Raw genomic sequence first — 22,750 nt, forward strand, 5'->3', positions numbered from 1 at the left:
CCACCATTTCCAATTTGAACCATTGTTCCCGCTAAAAGTGTCTGCTCTATTGAAAGGTGTGATTTTAAGTTTTTATGGAGAAATCACAGCACGATAATGACAGGTTGAGATTGTCCTACCGAGAGACGGATACATTCATCCTGCTCAGCTGTGATTTAAACCTTTTAATGTCAAACCTGCCGAACCAACCTCTCACCTCTAACTCACTTTCCGTTCCTGTACAGACTGGTTTGGCGTTTATTCGCGGCTAACTGGTGTGTCTGCTGGTCTCTGCAGGAGGCAGCAGAGCGGCTCACTCTCTTCACGGCCGAGGAGGAGATCTTTGCCTTCCAGAGGACCGTCTCTCGACTGATGGAGATGCAAACGGAGTCGTACTGGGTAGCGGCAGACCGGAGTCACCGCAGAAAACAGGATACAGCAGCCTAACATCTGTTTCCAACTGTCATGCCGATTACCTACCTCCAGACAGCACAGGCCCTCACCAAACCTCTAAATATTTCCATCAAACAAACTTATTTTGGAAGACCAAAGTTTGTAGAGAATGAGAGGCACTTTGTGCCACCGCAGCATCAAAGTAGAACAAGACAATAACGAACTGCAGTACTTCTTTGTCTTTGACTGCTCTTCATCTTCTATGCACATGGTATATGTTTCCATGGTCCTCTTGGGTAAGGTGTGCTCTCTCCCCCTTGTGGAATATTTAATGTTACAGAATATGTGAAGCTCTCCAGCAAGCCACAAGGCAAACAGGTGCTCGCTTCAGTGTACGACGGGGAACAAGTGTTCTTCACTGCAGTTGGTTGCTGCCCTCTTGTGGATGAATGAGGAAAGGGTTAAAAACCTCGAGGCATCGATTTAAAATACTGTGCATTATTATAAGCTACACATTTATAAGCTCGGCTCAGAATTTTTAATATAGCAAGTCATCCCAACTCGCACTGTAGAGTTTGCACACACACACACACACACATGTGCAAACTACAACTGCTACTCTAAATTTCTGAAATAAAGAAAACTATCGTAAGGAATTCTGTAACCCTGTGGGATTGGGTGTTTTGTGGAAGTATCATTATATAAATGAGTGAAATGTGAGAAGAAAAAACACTGGGTCTTGCAAAGGTTATTTTGTGTGACAAAGGGGACAAAATGCAATTATTTTAATAAACGGTGTGATTACGTTTTTGCTTATGCAATAAATACATTAAATTTACAAAGAGAAGAGAAAAGCCTCATTTGGTGGCACCATGCAAAGCTACTGTGACTTGCACAGTCTGAGCAGGTCTGATGATTTCTGTAGGTTTTAAAACTTAAAAAAGCTGTGACCTACGTCCACAATAATGAATTATCTCATCGTTTTGAATGACGAACTCGGTCACTAATTTCTGTGTGGTTAAGTTGTAAATAAAGGACAAATGAAACGTATACTGGCTTGAGGTAGTGTGACTTCCACCTACTGTCCTGTAGGTGGCAGCAGAGGGCCATCAATAGCTCAGGGTTTATTATTGCGTCCATGTAAGGATGAGGTCATTCTAGTGCACCACTTCAGTACCACCAACCTGTTCCAACGCCTACTACAGTAATCTAAACCAGGACTGTAATAAATCACTCTGAGATTTTATATAACCTGCTGCCGTCCTCACGGAAGTCAAATGTCTGAGGTCTTTAAGGGACAGTGGAGGCGTTGGGTGTGTCTTTGGACGCACACACACACACGATGTGCATCAGGGCTCTGTGTTCACCTGACTCTCACTCGCAATTAAAGAAAAAATCAATCACACTATGTCAAAGCTCCTAATCCAATCAGCCAACATCAGGCACAAATGGAGATGGCCACTGCGCTTTCTGATTGTCCTAATTGGATGATTCACGCTGACTTAGGAGAGTGGTCATCATCGTCATCATCATCCTCTCTGGACCACTTGTGCTGACAAAGGGGGAAAACTAAAACTCCTTGTTTCAGTACGCCTTTTCTCCAAATCTCCAGAATGATTAAAAATCTGTAAATTTTATGTTAATAATGTAGATAAAGTTTATCTGTTCTCTGTACATTTATTCAGCTTTGCTGGCTTTGATTGCTCTGTTGTCCTACAACTGTATTTCACTGTGACTGAATCATGTTTCCACTGGACAGTTACAAACTTGAATAAGGAGGCTGTGTTGGATAAAATAAAAGGGCTTCTTAATATCATATATATGTTGCAAATCAGATTTTTTATTTATTTATTTGGTACACGTGTGGTTTGTGTCCTCATGTGACACTTCAGTCACTTTCAGAGGGGGGGTGGGGGTGGGTGGGGGGGCATGTAAGGTGAAGCTGCTTATCTTAGTACCAAATAAATTGGCTCAGCGCCCGAGATGCTCCAGCGGGTATTTAAGGTACTCATCTGAAACCTCCACATGACATGGCGCGACAGAAACGGGCGAGAGCAGATGGAAGACATGTCAGTTTTAAAGTGCATGTGCCTACCTAAGCCCAGATTGTGTTGTAGGAAATACAACGAACAGTTGGTCATGATTAGTCCAGACATATTAAATTCACCTGAGATGATATCAAATTGGCTCGGTGGATTCATCTTTTCAATGTCGGTGCTCCTAATGAGCTGCAACATTGAAACCTTGAAAGAGCGTCAGGCACATTTTAGGCATTTGCATATAGATGCCCTGAAACATCACAACCCAAATCCTTTAAAACCATGGTGGCTGCTAACAAACCTATTTCTAGTATTAAATTACAAGTTTTTATTCTTATTTTTTCTGATTTATCCAATGCGGGGCATTAGAGGGCTGGAGCCAACAAACCAGTTGGTTTTTGCAAGTCCAAAATTCTGCATAGAGTTCATCAAATGTCTGTTCGTTCACCGACAGTAAACTCCCAAATCCTGTGAAACCATCAATTCCAGTTTGTTGAGTCAAACCAAACAGAATCTGTTATTTGAATCGGATCCAGCTGAGATGTGAACTTATACAGAGAGATCTGTGTCTACATTCAGACCGTAACCGGCTCTCAGACACCATAACCGTCCTGCTATACATCCAGCAGCTCGCTCTATAGTTCTCTGCAGGGGGCAAACTGCTGCATCAGGTATTCTCTTTGATGAGACGGGAACAAAAACCACCACACAGTGTTTGTACACCAACCGTCTCCTGTTATGTCGTGCAGTAAAGACCCCCGACTAACTGCTGCCGTCAATGAATCTAAGAGTGTAAAAACGTTGTGTGTCTATGAGCACAACCATCCTGTCTCTGCCTGCAGAGAGTGAATACAGTGATGAAGATCTTGACAAAGGCACCAGCCTAGTGTATGCTTTGCAGTGGAAGAAATCTTCACTAAGGCACCATAAAGAAAAACACGATTTCTACTAGAAAAATCACATTGGGCATAAAATTTACGATAAAAAATCTGCCATTCATTGAAGCATTAAATCCACATTTTGATACCCTGCTCAGGTGATGTCATGTAGTGGTCAGTCGTGAACGCGCATTCCTGTGCACAGGAGTGGTGCGCACGCGCGCCACGCACGGCCCTCGGTGAAACAAAGACCTGAAGGACGTTGTTTTGATCCCGTCAAGGTGGAGGAGAAGCGGGAGGAGGAGGAGGAGGAGGATGGATGGAGGTCCAGAGCATCACTTATAGGATGGAGGATCATCCAGGACGTCTCCTCTTATCTCAGGCTAATAAACGAGGTGACGTCATCCTGGACTTCAGAGGGGGCGTGGCCTGTGCGCCGTGACAGGCGTGATTGACAACTGGGCTTCGTTAAAGGCACAATCAGCCATAAAAAAAACAGCTCGGCACATGTTGAATGTCGAAGTATGTCCTCTCCTGACTGCTCCAAATCAACAATGTTAAAATATGAAGTGTATATCGATATTAATATCTCACACGAGGTCGTAGAAATCATTTTTCAAACATTTTTCCTGACCATGAACATTTTCTTCATCCCTCGCATTAACTTTTGGATTAATTAGTTCATAATCTAGAAAGTAGTGCACACGTGATGCCAAAGATCCTGTTACTGGCACATAAAGCGCATTCATTTTTAACAAAGACACTATAATTGTGGTAATTAAATTGCCCGGCTATACAATTAACATGTCATTGGACTTAATCGCTCCTCTTTTCTTCTTCTGTCATGCCAATTTCGCCTGGTGCTCGTCCCCAACATGTCAGGACTTATTCCAAGCAGCTGAGCAGAGCAGCGCGCGCACTCCACTGTGGTGTCTCTTTAAAAGGCGATCCCGTGCGCACAATCCAGGGGGCTGGCCCTTCATCGACTTGCAGGCGCGCGCGCGTGTGCGTGTGTGAGTGAGCGTGTGTGAGTGTGTGTGTGAGACAGAGTGAGGGTGTAAGTGTGTGTGGAGAGCAAATCGAGATACAGTAGTAACCCAGAGTGAGGTGGCAGTCTTATTCCACATCGACACCGACTTGTCCTGCATTCATCCAATCTCTCTCTTCGCAGCGCACTTGAGGAGTGAAAGACAAAAAAGAGAGTGTGAGGGAGAGAGAGTCAAGATGGCATCTGGAAATGTCTCTGGACAATTTGGGATCGAGTCTTTTTTTTTTTTTTGACATTACGGAGTACGAGTGGCTGGCTGTGAGAGGTATTTCATTTAATGTGTTCAGGGGAAGGATTTATTTCCCGGGGAAATGAGGTCTGTGCACTTTCAGGATTCAGATGATTTGACGGGCTTTAGTGAAGTCTGGATTTCCCGTTAACGAGCATGTAATGACTCATTATGAACGTAAAGACCCATGTTTTCATTCTGGACAGTCTGTGGTATTTCTACGAGGCAGCAATAGAGGAGATTCATTGACAGCTGATAAATACGACACCCAGTCGCTGTCTTAACGTTTTGTTGAAGACTTTATAAAACTGTCTCTTTAATATTTCCTCGTGCTCTTTAATGTCTTCAACAGGCGTGAATAAGTAAGTTGCTGTTGGCCCGCTGGGACTTCGCTGGTGTGGAACAGCAACAAAGGACGGGAGCGCGCATTCATGGGACGCGACTTTGACAGCTCTTCATTTCTTGTCTTCTAACTTTTATTACCTGACATCTGGGGCGAGACTGTAACAGGAGCTGGGAGATCATGGCAGAGGCTCCGCTCCCCGACCCACTGCCGGACTTGGACGTGGCCATCGACCCGGACTTTGAGCCCCAGAAGCGGCCCAGGTCGTGCACCTGGCCGCTGCCGCGACCGGACTCCGGCGCAGTGAAACCGGAGAGCAATGACACAGATATCATACCCGAGGAAGAGGATGATGAAGAGGACAATGCCACCCCGACAGCCATCAGTGTCAATGGCTCCGGTGCGGCGGCAGAGGACCAGAGTAGCAACAGCCCCATCGCCGATGGAGCGCTCTCCTCCCCCGGCCAGGACAGCGGAGGCTCCCCGCTCCCCACGCACTCCCCCTCGGCCACATCTGGCGCGCTGACCCCCAGCGGCTTAGCAGCCCCGCAGACCCCGAGGAAATCATCATCCCGCCGTAACGCCTGGGGGAATCTCTCCTACGCCGACCTGATAACCAAAGCCATCGAGAGTGCGCCAGACAAGAGACTGACACTGTCCCAGATCTACGACTGGATGGTCAGATCCATCCCCTATTTCAAAGACAAAGGCGACAGTAACAGCTCCGCAGGATGGAAGGTAAGAGTGGCCCCCAACCACCCGCCCACCCCCTCCTTCCTCCATCAAAACAAAAACAAGAAGCATGTGGCTTGTAAACCCACTGACGCACAAGCAGACGGACGTGCTCGCACGCATTCATTTCGCGCCGCATAATCAGGTTTTCACGCGCGTCCATTTGGATCGTCTGACAATCATTAGACCCGCTCATTGTCATTTTAATAGGAGGTGCGGATCAGTCCGAAAAACGACGGAAATAAATGCACTACAAAGCGATTGAAGCACACAGATCTCCTTAAACAGAGACCCAGAGGGTTTGGCATATATTGTGTTTTTGATTTACACCAATTCCTTTGTGTCAATCTTCAGATATGTCACCTGCTCTCAGGCAACGCAGTAAGCAATATATGTTCCCTGCCTTCTTTTGTTTGACAAGTCTCAGGCGTGACATGACTTGATGAAAGGAACTGGAGCGAACACACATTATAACCTGTTTGTCTGGAAACACAATTGCCTATTTTGAGTGATGCAATCTCGTTTGAGACGCTCAGAGAAAGATAAAATTACATAAGGCCGTTACTCTGAGGCAGATAATCCAATAACGGGGCCAATGATCCGAAAGTAAACAAAATGATCTGACAGTAAATGCTGTGTGTGAATCCTGAGGAGAGAAAAAACCCGCTTTTCGTTATGTGTAGCCATCAACATAGTTCAACATGTTATATCCTTGTCTGTTATTGTGGCTCGGCAGTAATGACGTTGTGGCCTTCGCTGCACTTTTCCATTTATACTTAAAAGTTAAACTTGTGTCATGTTACTGTAACCAACTAGGCTTTGCCCTGTTTGCCATTTGTTATGTAAACCTAGGCAGCGATCTGTCAGTCTCTTGGGTCAGGTGTGCCACTGCCAAGGTTGCTGATCCTGCCCTGGGGGAATTACATAACCTCACGGTTGCTCTGAGTTTGGGGCGAGCTATTATGGGTAAAGCTCCTTTTTGGAAGACATCGATCTGATCCCTCAAAAGACGTACAGGCCCCGTGGAAAGAGAGGCCAAGTAGGAGGAAAAAGGCACAAAAGGTCAGAGAGCAGAGATTAACATACATCAGAAGCTGAAGGACCAGTCCCATGGGGGTGTGGAGCCTATAGGCCATATTTTTTCAAGGCTTCTCAAGTTTTGTCATGCGATATGCTTCGGTGAACAGCGAGGGAGATTGCATGTGTGCTCCGACCAAGTCAAGGCTGGATTCACCGTCACCACGCCGGGTTGCTGCTCCTGGAATTTCGGGCATGAGGGCCAGGCTGTCAGTGGTTTAGTGTTACACATGGCCCGTCGGTAAATCTTGGCTGCAGCTTACAGCCAGTGCCCGCTTTAGTGTTCCTATAAAACACTCTTTTCAGGAGAGCCTTCTATTGTTTCTGCTCAATCGGCGAGTGGTGGCTCTGTACAAATCGGTGAGCTTTTAATGAACTTCATGAACAGAGACCTTATATTAACACAAAACATCTGCACTTATGACCTTTTTTTAGGATTATGCACTATTGGAAACGAAAACCAGAATAATGTGACCGTTGGAAATCAGGCATATTTACATTGCAGGTACCCATACAATAGGTGTACAACTGCATTATTCTCATAGATCGCATATATTGTCTACTTGACTGTAAGATGTTAGAGGCTGATGAGCTGACATCCCAGTAATAAGATCCAGACCTTGTCAAAAGCTGCACTTAGATGTTAGTGAAAAACCCATGAAACCAAAGACCAACCCCAGGTTTTCAGAGGGCCACGTCCATACAGGTGCTTTTTTCTGAGACTCTTTCCCTCTCCATTTCACTCTCGGAGACTCTTAAGTTTCCCGAGTTTGAACACCTACAGTTTTTTGCAGCTCCGGCACCTTTGTTGAGGAGATTTACCGAGCAAATCCCGGTAATCCCCCCTGGGTTTCTCTTTCTGATTCTACCTACGTCATTCTGCTTCATATCTCTGTCAGCTAACTAGCAGACCTGACAGAAGTTTTTTGTTTTTTTTGATGAGATGGAGCAATAACACTTTAATTGGCCGATGAGAGCCATTGGCTAAGCTTTTAATAGCAGCACAGTATTAGGTCATTTACTTGTTCTTACACAATAAGGAACAGAACACTATACAACAACTATCACTATACCAACCCTGACTGTTAAGTACATATTTGCCCTCATAGGGCCGAGTCCCATCACTTTATTTGCACAAAGCTAAAATATGTCATGCATTGAACTGCAAACATCAAGTTCATGTTCACATTCACGGACTTGTTGACCTTGGTAGAAAATTCAGGTTTTTGTTCAAATGAAGATGAGTTTCACAGGGAAACAAGTTAATTTTTCTATTTCGGGGACAAAAACTGACACAGGCACTTTGTCCTAAGAAACTACACAAAATCCAAAACATTAAGTAGCACGTTGGAAGTTTCCTTCTGCTTATTTTCACGGTACTACGTATCGCGCTGTCCTGGGGAAAGCCGGCTTCAGAGCGGCTGAAATATGTGCTAAGAGGAGCTTTGGTACAGCAGGGGAGTGGAAGGCTGCAACTCAAAATAGCACCTGTAAACAGTACATAACTGTCTGCGTGTGTGTCGTTGCATAAAAGAAAGATTAGCTGCACCTGTGTGTGCACTTTGTGTGTGTGCACGCAAATGCAGCCCTGTGTTTGTATGTGTGTGCACAGGTATTCCTGACTGCGGTGAACTTTGTGCTCTGGTGTTACTTAACCATGCTGCAATAAGCTCACCATTCCTGATAACTGCTCATCACAAGCCGGGACCTCGTTATGTCACATTCTCCTTTAACGGCGAGGAGATTTTTTTAACAGCTACGCAGAGCTATATACAAGGTACCGATGTAGTTCTCACCACCAAAGATTATTTTCACGTCTCGAGTTGCTGTGTATGTCTTGAAACCTGCCGCACATTCCCGCTCAGACATGCACAGCCATATTTAGTGTATTTGTCTGGTCATGTTCAGGCTTATCACCCGGGCTCATGGCTGTGAGTCTCCGATGCCTTAAATATACCTGGTGCTCAAATTTGTTTAGCTTAATAGGATTTCTTCATGACAATTAGTTAACGGAGAAGTGTTGGAAATAGCAAAGGACAATTTAAACATGAAATCATTGAACATATGAAAGTTTGTGTGTGTGTGTGGCGGGGGGGGTGGGGGGGTTAATTAATGTTTGCAGGTTTTTTGTGTTCATATGAAACTACAAACAGTAATCTTTGCTCCCAGGAATGAAACACGCCCTTAACTTCACAAAGACACAAATAAGCATGTTAATTTGTGGACCAACTCTGACTATTCTTACACTCACACACAGATTGAAAAGGTTCTTCTGACACACTGATGACAACAGCATCAAACCTAAGTTAGACTGGAAGTGTATGAAGAAACAACACTTCATTAAAAAAAAAAAAAAATACAATTATTTCTTACTTTATTGGAAATCTGTACTGAAAATATAGAATTTAAGATCTAAAAAAAATGATATTCTGATAAGAATTTAGGTCCAATGCTGTAGAAAGAGTGTGAGTGTGTGTGTGTGTGTGTGTGTGTGTGTGTGTGTGTGTGTGTGTGTGTCTCACAATCAGAAGTCTCCTTAGATGGAGCTGGCATTGTACTGGAGGTGCTGAACCAAAAAGGCAATAAGATGAGGGGGGTGGGGTGGGGGCAGCCAAAAGAGGAGAAGGGGTGGGGTGTATAGGGGGAGCTGAGTGACTAAATTAATAAGCTTTGCACTAAATTGGTGCATTACATCTGCCCCCTGGCTGTGATTCCCAATGGACGCGTGTGAGGCTGCAGGGATGATGGGCTATGGGAAGCCACCAGTTCCAGGCTCCCCTCTAATTCGGAATGGTGTCACCTGGAGCAGGAGGAAACCCCCAGGTCTTGTTCTAGTTTCATTTTCCAATCAATGGACACGATTTCCCCTAAATGCCAGAGGAGCTTTGTTCAATCTGAAAAGATGATTTGGAGCCAAAATCACGAGGAACTCACTGAAGGTTACGGCCACATGTGACAGTTTAAAAGAGCCACGAGCAGATAATGTTTGATTTGAGTTTGTTTGTGGCTTGAATTCTGCTTCACTTGGCAGCAAACCTCAATTTCAGCTTTCCATTTTCTGTGTTCGAAATGGTGAACAGAGTGAAAGTGCCATGGCACCGTCATAGACACCGTTTGTACTTCAAAACCATGCTGCTTACCAGCAAGCATGTGGTTTAATGAACAAGAACTCAAGATTACTTTGACTACCAAACAAGCTACTTCTTTTTGACAATTCTTTTTGCTGCATCACGGCCACCTTTCAGATGAACCTGACAGAAGACGTAATGAGTTGAATACTGTCAAGTGGCTTTTCTCAGGCTCGCATGGAGACGAGCTGTGATGTTGGGTGATGACGCTGGCCTCGCAGTTGGTGCCAAAGTTCATGATGGAGGTGCAGACTACAGGGCTGAGGTCAGGGCTCAGATTCTTTCACTCTGTAGTCGAAGAGTGCAGAAACAATGTATGGTATGAGTCTCACTGTTCTTGTTGGCTGCCCAATCCTTAATGCAACAGGCAGCCCCCCCCCTCCCTCCTAGAACAACCTGTAAGAACTCCATAGTTACAGGTGGCCACAAACATGACTAATATGAATGCTGATGGTGTGCAAATGAGCAGCTGATCACTGATGAGTCAACTTTGTGTTCACAAGTCGTTTCATTGCCTCTGAATGTTACGCAAGTCCTTTTGATGCAGGTTGAAAGATCTGGTTTTGTGCAGGAGGCATTGTTGACACGGTGAAGAGCTTATTTTCCACACTGAGCCTCAAAGTTAAAGTCACACTATTGTCGAAGACTTGTTTACTTTAAGGCGTTGAGATTTGTCTTCAGAGTGAAATGATGCACGGATGCATGAAGAGAGGGGTGTCCACATACATTCAGCCACATTGTGAGTGTTGAGCAGTAACTCCCATCTGTTGCTCTTTGTCTGTTGCTCCGTCTCTCAGTCTGTCCGTCTGACTGTGTGTGAGGGAGAAAGAGTTATTCGTCAGACTGTGTGTTATAATTAGTCTTGGATGTTAAACATGCAGCAACTCCGGAGTTGCTTCAGTCGTCCCATGTGTGTGTCTTCGTGTGCAATGAGAGCTTGTCCAGCCCTTTACAAAATGGTTGTTAAAGGGCCGGACAAGAATAGCATATTTTTGCATCTTCTCCCCCTTTACCCCTCATCATTTTCTGCATCTTCACCGCCCATGTTACCTTCTGCCCGGCCTGTTCTCCTCAAAGACACTTCTCAATTATTCAGTGCACTTGGGATGAATTCAGATCGCTGTATGAATTTTTAAGAGCCTGTTCTTGGCTAAAGGCTAGCCCCCTTTTTCTCCTTTTTCACAGTTTCTGTCTCTCCTTCACTGCTTGAGCTCTCGTTTCTCGGCCTTGCACGCCATCCCTCATTATTTTCCTGCCAGCTCCCTCATTTGTCTGGATGTAAAACACTGTGGCGAGCAAAAACAAGCCATTTCCCTGTAGCTTACTTCTGCTCCTCTCAAGCAAAATTCTTGAAATCTGTTGTGGGCTCTAATGAATGGAGATAAATCTTGGGCCTCTCCTCTCATCACAAACAAGGACTAAAGGGATTCGGGGGAGTATCCCTTGATTCCCTCTTGTCTTTTTGTGGTCAATATGCTAACAGAGCAGCTTTTTTCTTTGGAGCAATTTTAAGATAAATAGTTTCAAAACCTCAGTGCGGCCGAACTATTTCACAAATTCCAGACCAAGAGAGATTTTGACTTTGGATTGGTAATAGGGCCTCCTTGCTGTGTTTTGCTTAGTTGTACATGTGTTTAAGAGACACACAGATACAGCGAACCAGCTGCGGGTACATGCCCAGAAGCTGATAAGATCTAAAATACAAACACTTGTGTCTCACATACTGATTACGTGCTGGGGGCTGGATTGAAGTTGGCATTTTGCCCCATGCACAGTAAGCGCAAACTTCTGCAGGGCCGAGGAATTACTCAACACTATGGAAAACAATCCAAAGATATGCAACCCAGTAAAACCACAGTGTGTCCTTTGTACACTCAGGCTTATGTATGTGACCTAAGAACATAAACTTAAGAGGAGGTGTTGAGCAGGTTTTGTTTTCTTTTGGGCAGAACAAAGCCAGTCGTTTTCCCACTAAGAGAACAAGCGGCTGCGATACACACTTTAAAATCCACCCTCTTACGGAATCATGATCAAGAATACATATTATCTTATGTTCCCTCCTTTAAAAAAAAAAAAAAAAAAAGTAGTCCTTTAAATGTATTACTTTTCAGGCTTCAGTTCACCCTCATAATCCTGCAGAAAGAAAATCACTCGGTAATATTGAGTTCATGACTAATGAAGAGCGTGAGTGGCAATGCCGGTACTGTCATTTTCTGCAGCCTGCATGCTAACAAAGCATGGGTGGAATTTTCCGGGGAGATTATCTGTAAATTTGTCCATTGCTGTCATAAACCAGGGACTTGAGGATCAGTCATGCATTTTCCCTGTTGAATCACCAGTATTTCTGCTCCTGCCATCAAGTCAGCCTCACGCCACAAAACATGTGTTCAGCAGTTTATTCAACATCAGATTACACAGATCTTTAAAAAACTGTTGGTGCTGCAAGCTTGTGCTCCTGTAAGATAAGTGCAGCAAAGTGCAGTGCTGAAGTCGCAAGAGGAGTTGGAGAATTAAAGGGGTCGGCAAGAAGAGCACTGAAATGACAGAAATTCAACCCTACAAAAAAATAGCAATATACTGGGATCTCTTGTCCCGTCAACTATCGACTAGTTTTCAAGTGAAAAGCTGAATGTTCAGTGGTATCCTTGTAAAAGAAAAAAAAAATCATTGCATTCCTCCGGACTCAAAGTTTACAGTTCTGTAATTCACCCTGACCTTTGACCTCTCCTGAGAGTGGTTTTCTCCAGTGCATAAATAACATAGAGCATAAAGTTATACAGTTGTAGTTCGGCACCAGCAAATGCACACTTGACTATAAAATCATGCTGTGGACAAAACAAACTGCCTTTTTGGGCTTTGTAGAAGAGGAAATGTAGGAAAGCAGCAATTATGCATCCCCTCGGTGAGGACATTTTGCTCTAAATGGGGTAACTCGCTCCTGGCCTGAGATGGAAATTTACTGTACACAAGTGATTGAACTCTAGGCAAGAAAGTGAGTGTGAAAAATGTGAATTGAAGCCTTTAAGTGATGTTCTGCGTATGTATAGATCCAAAAGTGTTCAAGAGAAAATATGCAGTAGTTTCCCATTTTTCCCCACGTTTTCCATTAATGGTATTATGACAATTATACAGAATATAAATGAGATGTGCTATGACTGAGATCAGTGTCAACAATCAATGTCGTGAACATTTATGTGAAAAAAAAAAAAAATGCAGCAAATATTCTGTTGGTTCAAATGTTCTAAGTGTTGGGGGCAGCAAATGAAAGTCTATGTGAGGCTCAGATATAGTTAATGACTATCCAAAGCATTGCTATCCCCTCAGCTGTTGGAGATTTGCGCTTGCGTGCATAAAGGCATGCATACTTGGGTCTACAGGGCGGAAGGGGGGTGGGGGCAGGAGTTGTTGCTTATATGTCTCCACAGCAACCGATAACTTGTCAACCAGGTGGAGGGACGACACGCAGTTTGGGCGACAGCTGATAACAGAGTGACCCAGTGAACGCGTCTCCCTTTGCTTGCTTAGAGACACACACACACACACACACACACACACACACACACACACACACACACACACACACACACACACACACACACACACACACACACACACACACACACACACACACACACACGGCCTGCAACATACCTCCCATTCTGGCCGTCCCTCTCAGTTTCTCTGATAACCACATTGCTGAAGTGGGCCCCATGCCTCTATGCCTCTGTGCCTCCTCCTTCTCCACCACTGTAATCCACTACCTTCATCACCACACACACACCAACATACCATGCACACACCCGTCTGTGTGTGTTGCTTAAGCCCTATTTATATTTGCGGTGACATGTTCATATATATTTAGTGCAGAAGGTTAAAATTATAAGCAGGTAAAGCTCTAAATATCCCCTCCTCTCTGTCTGCACGACTTAATTACCCCTACTCCATCAACAGTCATCTGCCCGTGGCTCATTTGAAGTCATCATCACTGAATTTGGCTCACCAAATGTGACTCAAGGCTTTTAAACTTTAATTTGTTTTCTTCTGAGCCTGTCTCTTTCAATTACTCCACTCCACCTGTCTGGCTTCACTGAGTCTGCAAAGAAGAGGCTGAGCTACTGTTTCTGATTAACATTTCATTGGCTACAATAAAGCTTTCTGTGTGAGAGGAGAGGAGAGGAGAGGAGAGGAGAGGAGAGGAGAGGAGAGGAGAGGAGAGGAGAGGAGAGGAGAGGAGAGGAAAATGTATATAGCTTTCATATACGTGTCACTCACTTCCAAAACCTTCTTTGTCGAACACATCCCATCTCTCACCTCTCGATCTACTCACACCCCTCCTTCTCAGTGAGGGTTACACCAGATTGATGACAGCAGATTAAACTGGGATTATGTTAGATTTGGAAGCCATAATTGCTGCTAAATTGAGCCAAACCACGTGTTTGGGTGCGTGCGGGCGTATGTCACGGGTACTTCTCATAAGTGATTTGGTGGTTCAGTTTCACAGTAGTATGCATGTATTGCGTTACTATGGTGGCTCTTTATTGGAAAGTATTTTCATAATCACAAAGGGAAATAGTCTGAATACTTCTCATTCTGACTCCATTAACGTGAATATGGAACGCAAGCCTTCTCTAGGCGCATTTGTTTCTAGTGGTTATGAAACTAATTCTAAACTAATAATCCCGTGTCATGTATCATCTGTTCAACGTGCCATTTTTGTAGAAATTGTTAGCAGTTCTATTTTGGAGAAATCAATTGCGAGTCAAGCGACAAAAAGTGATCAGATTCCATCATCAATATCGCTTTGTCTGACTGTGTGGGTACACCTCGGAGAGTTCACCAGTCCTTCAAAAGGACAAAGAACAAACAGACTGGTCATACAAAAGTTATTTTATCATTTTGCCTGGCTGGGGTGCAGCTTCGAGCAATCCGTAGTCTCTGAGTTACGAGTGGAAGCTCTCCAAGCGCAGCGACGGCACTCCCAGATTTGATAAGCAAGGACCGAGAGTGCCATCGAGCAGCCATCCTGCTCGCCACCTGTTCAAGCCGCAGGCTTTCTGTGCGGACACACAGGATTCTCTCTGTCTGTGTGAAATCCTATAGGTCAGAGTCACACATGCAAAGCGTGTCAGTTTCTGGTATGAATTACACAGCCTGAGATGTGTTGCCGTACACATGCTGGGCTTCAATGTTTCACATCCTCCATGCATCATTAAAATACAGGAATTATGTTTTCACCTCTTTCTGTGCAACTGATAATGGTTCCCTTGATTTCCCTGCAGCAAGTTTTCCACACAAAATAGGGCCCGACTGTGTGTGCGTGCATGTGTGTGCACAGGAAGAAGGTCTGCTTTCACCAGCGAGACTGAAAGATCAAGAGCGTGTCTTAATCGTTCCCGTGCATCTCAATGTATGTAAATGGGTTAAACAAACAAAACAGACCGTTTCCTCTTTTTTTTTCCCCTCTTGTGTAATGTACATTTTTTGCATGTAGATCAGTGGGTGTTTTCACGCTGCCTGCTTGCACGGGAGTTTGTCTGGGTACAAAGACACACACACACACACACACACACACACAAAGGGAAAAAATCACATATATCATTTTTTGGACTCTATCTGCTCTTTAAAACTAAAGTTGTAATCTAGTGCATCCACCATTCACTTTTATCTGTTGCGTTGGTTAAGCAAAACAAATTCCATACCCGATATCATGCTGTTTCTTTCAAACATCAGATATCTGTGACACTGGTGCATCCCCACAACTTCAGCAAGACGAAACAGGTTTCGTGTTAAAGTACTCACTCTGACAGGCAATTAAATGCTTCATTTCTTTATCCTGTAAAATTAAATGTAGACTCTGCAAACAAAAAGAAGCGTTTTTCATCCCTGCATGATGATGAATCCGTTCAAGCCCGTGCGAATCTATTCAAACCCATTATGGCACATTATCTGTGACTCTGCATCGCCACCAGAATGAATAGTTTTGATGCAACTTATTTGTACAGGGTTATTTTCACATTTACATTTCTTTTTTTAATCCCAGCTAAATATTACAAAGATGTTATTCTCTGAAATCCCTGAGGATTCCAGATGTTGACATTTTAATTACAAAGCTGCTATTAATATGAAGTCTCTTCACTTCAGCGGTTTATTTTACACCACTATGATTAAATATAAAACTTTAGAAAAATAAATGATTCTCTATCTATACAATTTATCAAGTGTTCGCTGTAAAAAAAAAAAAAGAAAGAAAAAGTAGGCCAAGTCATAACCCAGATTATGAAGTCATGAGGAGCCTGGCTCCTTTCCTTTCATTTCTGTCTTCCTCTTGTCTTATCTGTTATCTTTTATGAGGCCTAGGTAACCCTTTGTATTTGCACACCTGGGTTTTATAAGCGAGAGTGGCGGGAGGAAAGGGCTCGATAAGGGTCAGTAGTTATGCCTGCACAACACAGCCGCAGCAGATATGGGTCGATCTATTAAGCATGCGCCTACATGCCGACAGCATGGACGGATTGTTGAAACACTCAATTGTTGGATTGTTAAAAACACTGAAAACCAAAAATCTGAAATCATTTGAACTCTTGCTTTGCTGAAAGTGAAACTGGAGAGTTGGTGAAATTTGATGCTGGGCTTGTGTGCAGGGTCAAATCAACCTCAAACCGATGAAGGGACAGGTCAGAGCTAATATGTTGGCCCAGTAACCCTAAAAGAAAGATTTCTGTCACACCTTTCAGCCACAAACCTGCAGTCTCAATCTGAATTTAGACAGACGTAGATAACGGAGTTTTGGCTTCATGCTGTATGTGCACTTTTAAAATAAATAAAATAATTTTGAAGTAATCACTGGTTTTCCTAATGCATGTTATAGAGCGGATTTCCACTACAGCTGAAGGAAACTATTTACACGGTTGTGGGAGGACGAAGACAGGTTTTTCCAAGCAAAGGTCTGAAGGCATTTACAGCTTTCGAGGAAAATGTTACTGAAGACTTTACGTGTCAGGTCAGCAAAGCTATGCACGCACACTTTAGCTGACAGGAATGAAAGGAGCCTGCCTTTTGAATGAGCTTTTGCCTTATTAGCGTGAGCAGATTTCTCTCTTCAGGTATCTTTATACTGCCCTCGCTCTCCGTCTCTCAGCACGCGCTGTGTTTTTTTTCCATCTTATGTGGGTATCTGGGCAGAGAAAATGCCTGGCAGTGTGTGTTTGTGTGTCTGGTTCGGTGTGTTTTATTGCTTATGGGGGCATGAAATTGCTCCAGAGCCTCAAGGCACATTGGGCACCGCTCTGCCCAGACACAGCCTCTTCCTCTCCTTGTTTCTTTTTTTCTTTTTACAGACACACACACACACACACACACACACACACACATAGATACCTTCCTTCGTCTTCACCCTGTGGGTCAGTGTGTTTATGGGCACATGCATCTGTGATTCCTTTCTACTGGTAGATGTTCCCTCCATTCCCACAGCGACCTTCATCCCAACCAGCGAGCCATCTGCCCATCAATCACTCCTTCCCTCAGTGCTGCTGAGGAGAGTAACTGATATCCAGAGACACTGACCTCCAGACCTGGAGGGTCTCACAGTGTCTCCATGGCAAGGACAGAACACAGACATAAACACAAGACTTGGATGGGAACACGACTGCGCCACGTTATGAAGAAATACACATACATAAAACCAGTTTGGAGCAGCACCCAGTAAGGGGGACATTCTCCAGTGCACATTTCTAATTCCCACACTCCACTCCAGGCATTTGAATGTGTAGGAGCCCTGATATAGAGAGGCCTTTGTGCTCATTATGAATATATACGCACGTGTGCGTGTGTAGTAGTAGTAGTGATACTGTACGCAGAGGGGGCTGGGCTATGTAAGGAAAAGCCCTGGCCTCAGCTGTTGTTGTACATTTCCCCCCAGAGAGATCCTCACTTTCGCTGCACATTTCCTTTCTGGGGAAGCCTTCGGGTCAACGTGACGAGTCTAGAGCCACAGCAAAAGAGAGCCAGAGTTGAGGAGACGAAAGTGGGCCCCTCGCTTTATTTTTTTTTTTTCTGCCTTCATCCTCCTCCATGTCCCTCCTTTTTTTTTTCTTCTCTCTTTTGTCGTTCTTACAACATACTGGTTGTGGTGGTGTTGGGGGATGGGGGATGGGTACGTACAGTGGAGGAACTCGTGATCTGGCTGGAGTCAAGTGAGCAAGACAGTATGTGCAGGCCCACCCTCGTACACTGTTACTATCTATGTCGGAGGCTCCACGCGCTATAGACAACTGCAGGCAAGGATCATTTAAAAGATACACAAAACCTACCCTGTTTAAATAAAAAAAAGCACACAAAACAAAATAAACGGTTGGTGCTTTACAGCTCTTCAACCAGTAGATTTGAATCCACAGTCACAACATACATGATTGTTCACAGGTAATGTGGGGAATTCATGAAAAGTAAACTCAATGTAGCTAAAAGTATTATCATAATCCATCCGAGGATTAGGGAGAACATTGTCTTACACCGACTCAACTCGTGTAATCCCAGTGCTCGACACACAGGCCGGTGTTTTGTGACTTTTAATTCCGAGAAGTAACAGAGGTGAGGGCGCCGCAGCTAACAGTTGTTCCACCTGAACGCTGTAACGTGCCCGAGTGTTGTCCCACGCCCTCGTCTCAACACGAGAGCCCTCTTTAGCGTTGCAGCGTTCAGACTGGAGGGTTGTACGGGCCCTCTAACCCGCTCACTTTCACAGTACAGTATAATTATCTCAGACGCCCCCCCCCCCCCTCACTCTGGAGAGAGCTTAGCCAGTTGAGTGCTTTTTTTCCCCCAAGTAGACGGGTCAATATTGGTCAGGAATCCATTTTCATACGACCACTCGAGTCAATGTGTGCATTATTCATGAAGACCCATCACCCCTGATAGGCTCAGCCGTCAGTTGAAAAAGGAGGAGGCCCGTAAATCCATATCCAGAGTGTTGGCTCAGTGTCGGGAGCTGCATAAGCCTCCATCTCTTCAAATATGGGTTAGTGTGCCTCGCGGTGCCTCTGCACGCCTCCCCACGCCTCCATCCTGCCCCCTCTTTTTCCTTCAGTTTGCTCTACTGAGCCTTTTTATTGTCTCGCTTTTCCTTCCTTTGCTTGATTTTTGCCACCACAGCAAAACACTGCCACACATAGAGAAGAATAGAATAGAATAGAATAGAATAGAATAGAATAGAATAGAATAGAATAGAAGGGCCGTATCTGTGTTTCAGGTACGCAGTGGCTAAATGCTTATGTAAGCTTTTCTCTTACAGCCCGGGGTTAGTTGGCTGCAGGATGAACTTTCCACGTTGCTCCCTGCCAGCAATGCCTTCGTCCTCTGCACAGCGGCATTGTGCAATCAAAGCTGTCAGTGGATAGTTTAGTGTGTGCGTGCATGCATGCGTGCTGTCTTGCAGATATCAACAATGAATCTTGTGCACTTGTATTGATTATATAATCTGATGTGCAGTGGAAGTGCTGCATGCATGCAGTTGTTCTATGTAGGAGAGTGTCTTTACACAGGCAGTTTTGACAAGTAATCTTTTCTTTTTTTCAATTGTTGTCATAAATACTTTCACAGTTAATGTAAGCAATATAGGTGAGCGATGTTTCTTTTATATAAATTATTTGATTAAACCACATTTAATGTATGTTCAAGTGGCAAACCTGTTGAACATTCATGTTTCTACTTGCTTAAATAGGGTGCACAGATTCCTCGAAGGTCTCAGACATCCTGAAATTACCCTTGGTGGACCTTCAGCCCCTTTACAAGTCAACAGAAGTCCTTTTTAGTGAGAAAAAAGAAACATATCCCTTTCCTATTTCGATTTGTTATTCTCTTTTAAAGACTTTTAAACTTGTAATTGGAGGACTGAATGAGTTTTGACCTTCCGTTCCATTGGTCATAAATAGTTTTATGGCAAAGCCTTTGTGATATTTAGCATTTTCCTGTCATACCATTGCGGCTCAGGCATCATCAGGCCTTAGCGGAGCAGATCTGATATCGCTCACATCGTCATTGGTGGATTATGAGGTTTAGCAGCTAACTGCTAAAAATAGACACAACACAGGTCATTGCACCGCCATTGAATCAAAAACACAAACTGTCAAAAAGCTGGTGAATGATTACATGACAGCGGCGGCTCACTTTAACAGTTCAAACCTTGGAGGAGGAATTTTGAGTCGGGAATTTAATTGCAGACATTGGGTTCTGAAAAAGCGAGACTGGTAAACGAGCAGCGACAAATACGAGCAACTAATTAACTCTTTAGCATTGCGAGGTGTTAGTCTTCATCTGTCAGCCACTGCAGCGCCATAAGAGACTCATCCTGAGAGGAAACAAGTAAGAAAGAAGCACGCGTGCTCCTGAGCCATTTCCCTCCACTCGTTGATTTTCTATCTTTTCACTCTTTCCTCTGTTTCTTTATTTCTTTTACTCATTTTTGGTGGTTTCTCATCTGTCAAGCTCTCCCTTTCAGTCTCAGTCACTCTCCCTGCCACTGTATGATTACTGAAAACTGTATGGAGACAGTGCAAATGCTCTGCCAGAAGTGGCCGATGCCATTGGCTGGCTGGCACTCCACCCCCACTCGTGATTGGCCGCAGGCTCCAACGTAAGATTCAATCAGCTGGGAGGAAGTGTATGTAGGTCAGTGTGTAGTGATGTGAGCCTTCCCTCTTTCTATCTCTCTCTTTCGGTTCCCCTCCTCCACCTCCTCGGTTTGGTGAACCGGCTGTTGTGTTAATTGGCCGTGTTCCAACTTTCAAACCCAGGCTTGAGGCAAGAGAGAGAAAAAAAAAATGGGGGGGAATAAAACCGGGAGGTTGAAAGAGAAAGGGAAGTTGAAGAAGCGAGAAGGAAAAGGGCAAAGGAGCGTGGGTGGGGGAAGGGAATGATTTGACGTGGGGTGCCCTGTTGCACTCAACAGTGCAATCGTAGTCAAACAAACACGCACTATCCAGGCAGACACCTCCTGGCGAATCTAGCGGACCAGCGTATTTATTTTCATTCTGTTTGAATGTTTGAAGAGATGGAGCTAAGAGGGATGGGGAGAGTACCATGAATTCATGAATAAAACGGATGGAGGAAAAAAAGTGACGGATTGAACACAGATTCAATGTTTCTTCTCCTTTGTACGGTTTCTTACTGAAATGACATCGATCACGCGGCAATCTCACAGTGTTGTCCGCAAGTGACTTATACAGAGGATTGTTTGGTTATCTAATCAGCTGGGCTGTGCCTCTGTGGACACAGTAAACCCATTCATATGCACAGCAATCCTGCCACAGCAGCCGCTGACCCCACATGTCCCATTACAGCCCCTGAAACAGAGAGCGCTGCCCAGGAAGACGCCGTCTCAGTGCGTCTGTACTCGGCTACATCGGTGAATAATTCACACTAACCCAAATTCTCCCGCAGTTTCTACTCTACCCCCCGAAGTGCACGAGCTGACACGCAGAAACACACATACACATTCGAGCCCCCCCCCCCCGTAAGTGGTGCTCCCTAGGCGTTGCCCATAGTAGAGTAACCCAGACAAGCAGACTGTGAAAAGCAGACAAAATAAAGTCTTGTACACTTCACTTTACTACTCCCTCTGCACCCATGTCTGTCTGCATACTTCACATTAAAAGCACCCTGCAGCAGTTTGTGTTCACTGCTGCCCTCCCTCTTCGTGTCCAACTGTCTCTCTCTATCTACACATCTCACCCTCTCACACCCGCTGCCTGCAGTTCCTTTCATTATCCAGGACAGTAACCTTCATTTCGTTTTGGACCTGGACCTACCCACATGAGAGAAAAGTACATTCCTGCCATTCTGACCTTCTCTTATTTCCTATTCTGTGTTTTTCCCCGCTCATGCCTCAGTCCTCTTCTCTCTCTGCCCTATCTTTGAACTCATTACAGTGGATATAAGCGACTCTACCCCACCCAACCACACACAGTATGACTTTAGCCTGACTTTACCCTCTCACTCAGCCAGCCACTGACCCACTTAGTGTGGAATAGCACACCAGACGGACAGCAGGTTTTTTTTTTTACTCCGGGGTATCCTGGGGGAAAAAAAGAGCTAAAAACAACAAAAGATGTACACACACACTGGCACACAGTCACGTATGTATGTAGATGACATCTCACTCAGTTACGCTGGCGATGGAACTTTGTGTTACACAGAATACAGACTGGTTTATTTACCATTTTGAAAACTACTTGTTTTCTTGCGTTGTCCTAAATAAGATGATACCACGGCCATGCCTGTCCATTAAAACTAAACCTGGACTCAGCAGGTAATTACGTTAGTTCAACATTAGGCCTGAAAATGCTTCTTCATCGTGTATCGCTAAACTGAAGAAGAACTAACGTGTATGATGTTCATCTAAGGATGGACTTGCACTGATTTCAGAGTCTTCTAACCTATTCTTAGATTGGAGCCTCATAACAGCCGATGAAAAATTTCTGACTTTTCATATTTTGATCATGCAAAGTTAAAGCTGTATCATGACTCCATTACCCAAAACCTCAATGCATGTTTTGTCTCCCAACCTGTGTGATGTAATAAACAGAGAGCATAGCCTACTCTAAGATGAGTTACACAATCCTGTTGTGGACAGAAAACATGAAGGTCACACTGATCGAGTTATGGCAACAACAAACCTGCTTATTGGACATATCCTCTTTCTCACGTCATGAGCTGTGACTTAAGACTTTTGCAGGCAAGATGGGACAAGTCATTATGAAATAACACCCATCTGCTAACTCTGGGGTTCAGAAAGCTGAGCCTGATCACAGCTGACAATCCCCACAGATGCAGGAAGAACATGCAAATCTCCTCACAGAAATGCCATAAGCCACCAGTGCTAACTGCTACACCACCATGCAGATCCAGTAAC

The 22,750-nt window shown here is 44.4% G+C and overlaps 2 protein-coding genes across 3 annotated transcripts in view; both read left to right on the plus strand.

Moving 5' to 3' along the window:
- afg1lb (AFG1 like ATPase b) overlaps positions 1 to 2,189 on the plus strand; it is a 31,434-nt gene extending 29,245 nt beyond the window's left edge. The window contains exon 13 of one of the 2 annotated variants that reach the window (XM_080490054.1): positions 277 to 2,189. In XM_080490054.1, the coding sequence (XP_080346180.1) occupies positions 277 to 426 (150 nt within the window). In that variant the 3' untranslated portion in view covers positions 427 to 2,189. Of the gene's footprint in view, positions 1 to 224 lie in introns of both variants that reach the window. The other variant, XM_080490055.1, reaches the window with a different exon arrangement.
- A 2,097-nt stretch (positions 2,190 to 4,286) lies between these two features.
- Positions 4,287 to 22,750, plus strand: part of foxo3b (forkhead box O3b) — a 41,115-nt gene continuing 22,651 nt past the window's right edge. The window contains exons 1-2 of the mRNA XM_080490698.1: positions 4,287 to 4,602; positions 4,919 to 5,647. Coding sequence (XP_080346824.1) covers positions 5,090 to 5,647 — 558 coding nt within the window. The 5' untranslated portion in view covers positions 4,287 to 4,602; positions 4,919 to 5,089. The remainder of the gene's footprint in view (positions 4,603 to 4,918; positions 5,648 to 22,750) is intronic.

This window comes from Lipophrys pholis (assembly GCF_963383615.2).
Source record: "Lipophrys pholis genome assembly, chromosome: 21".
Lineage (NCBI taxonomy): Eukaryota > Metazoa > Chordata > Actinopteri > Blenniiformes > Blenniidae > Lipophrys > Lipophrys pholis.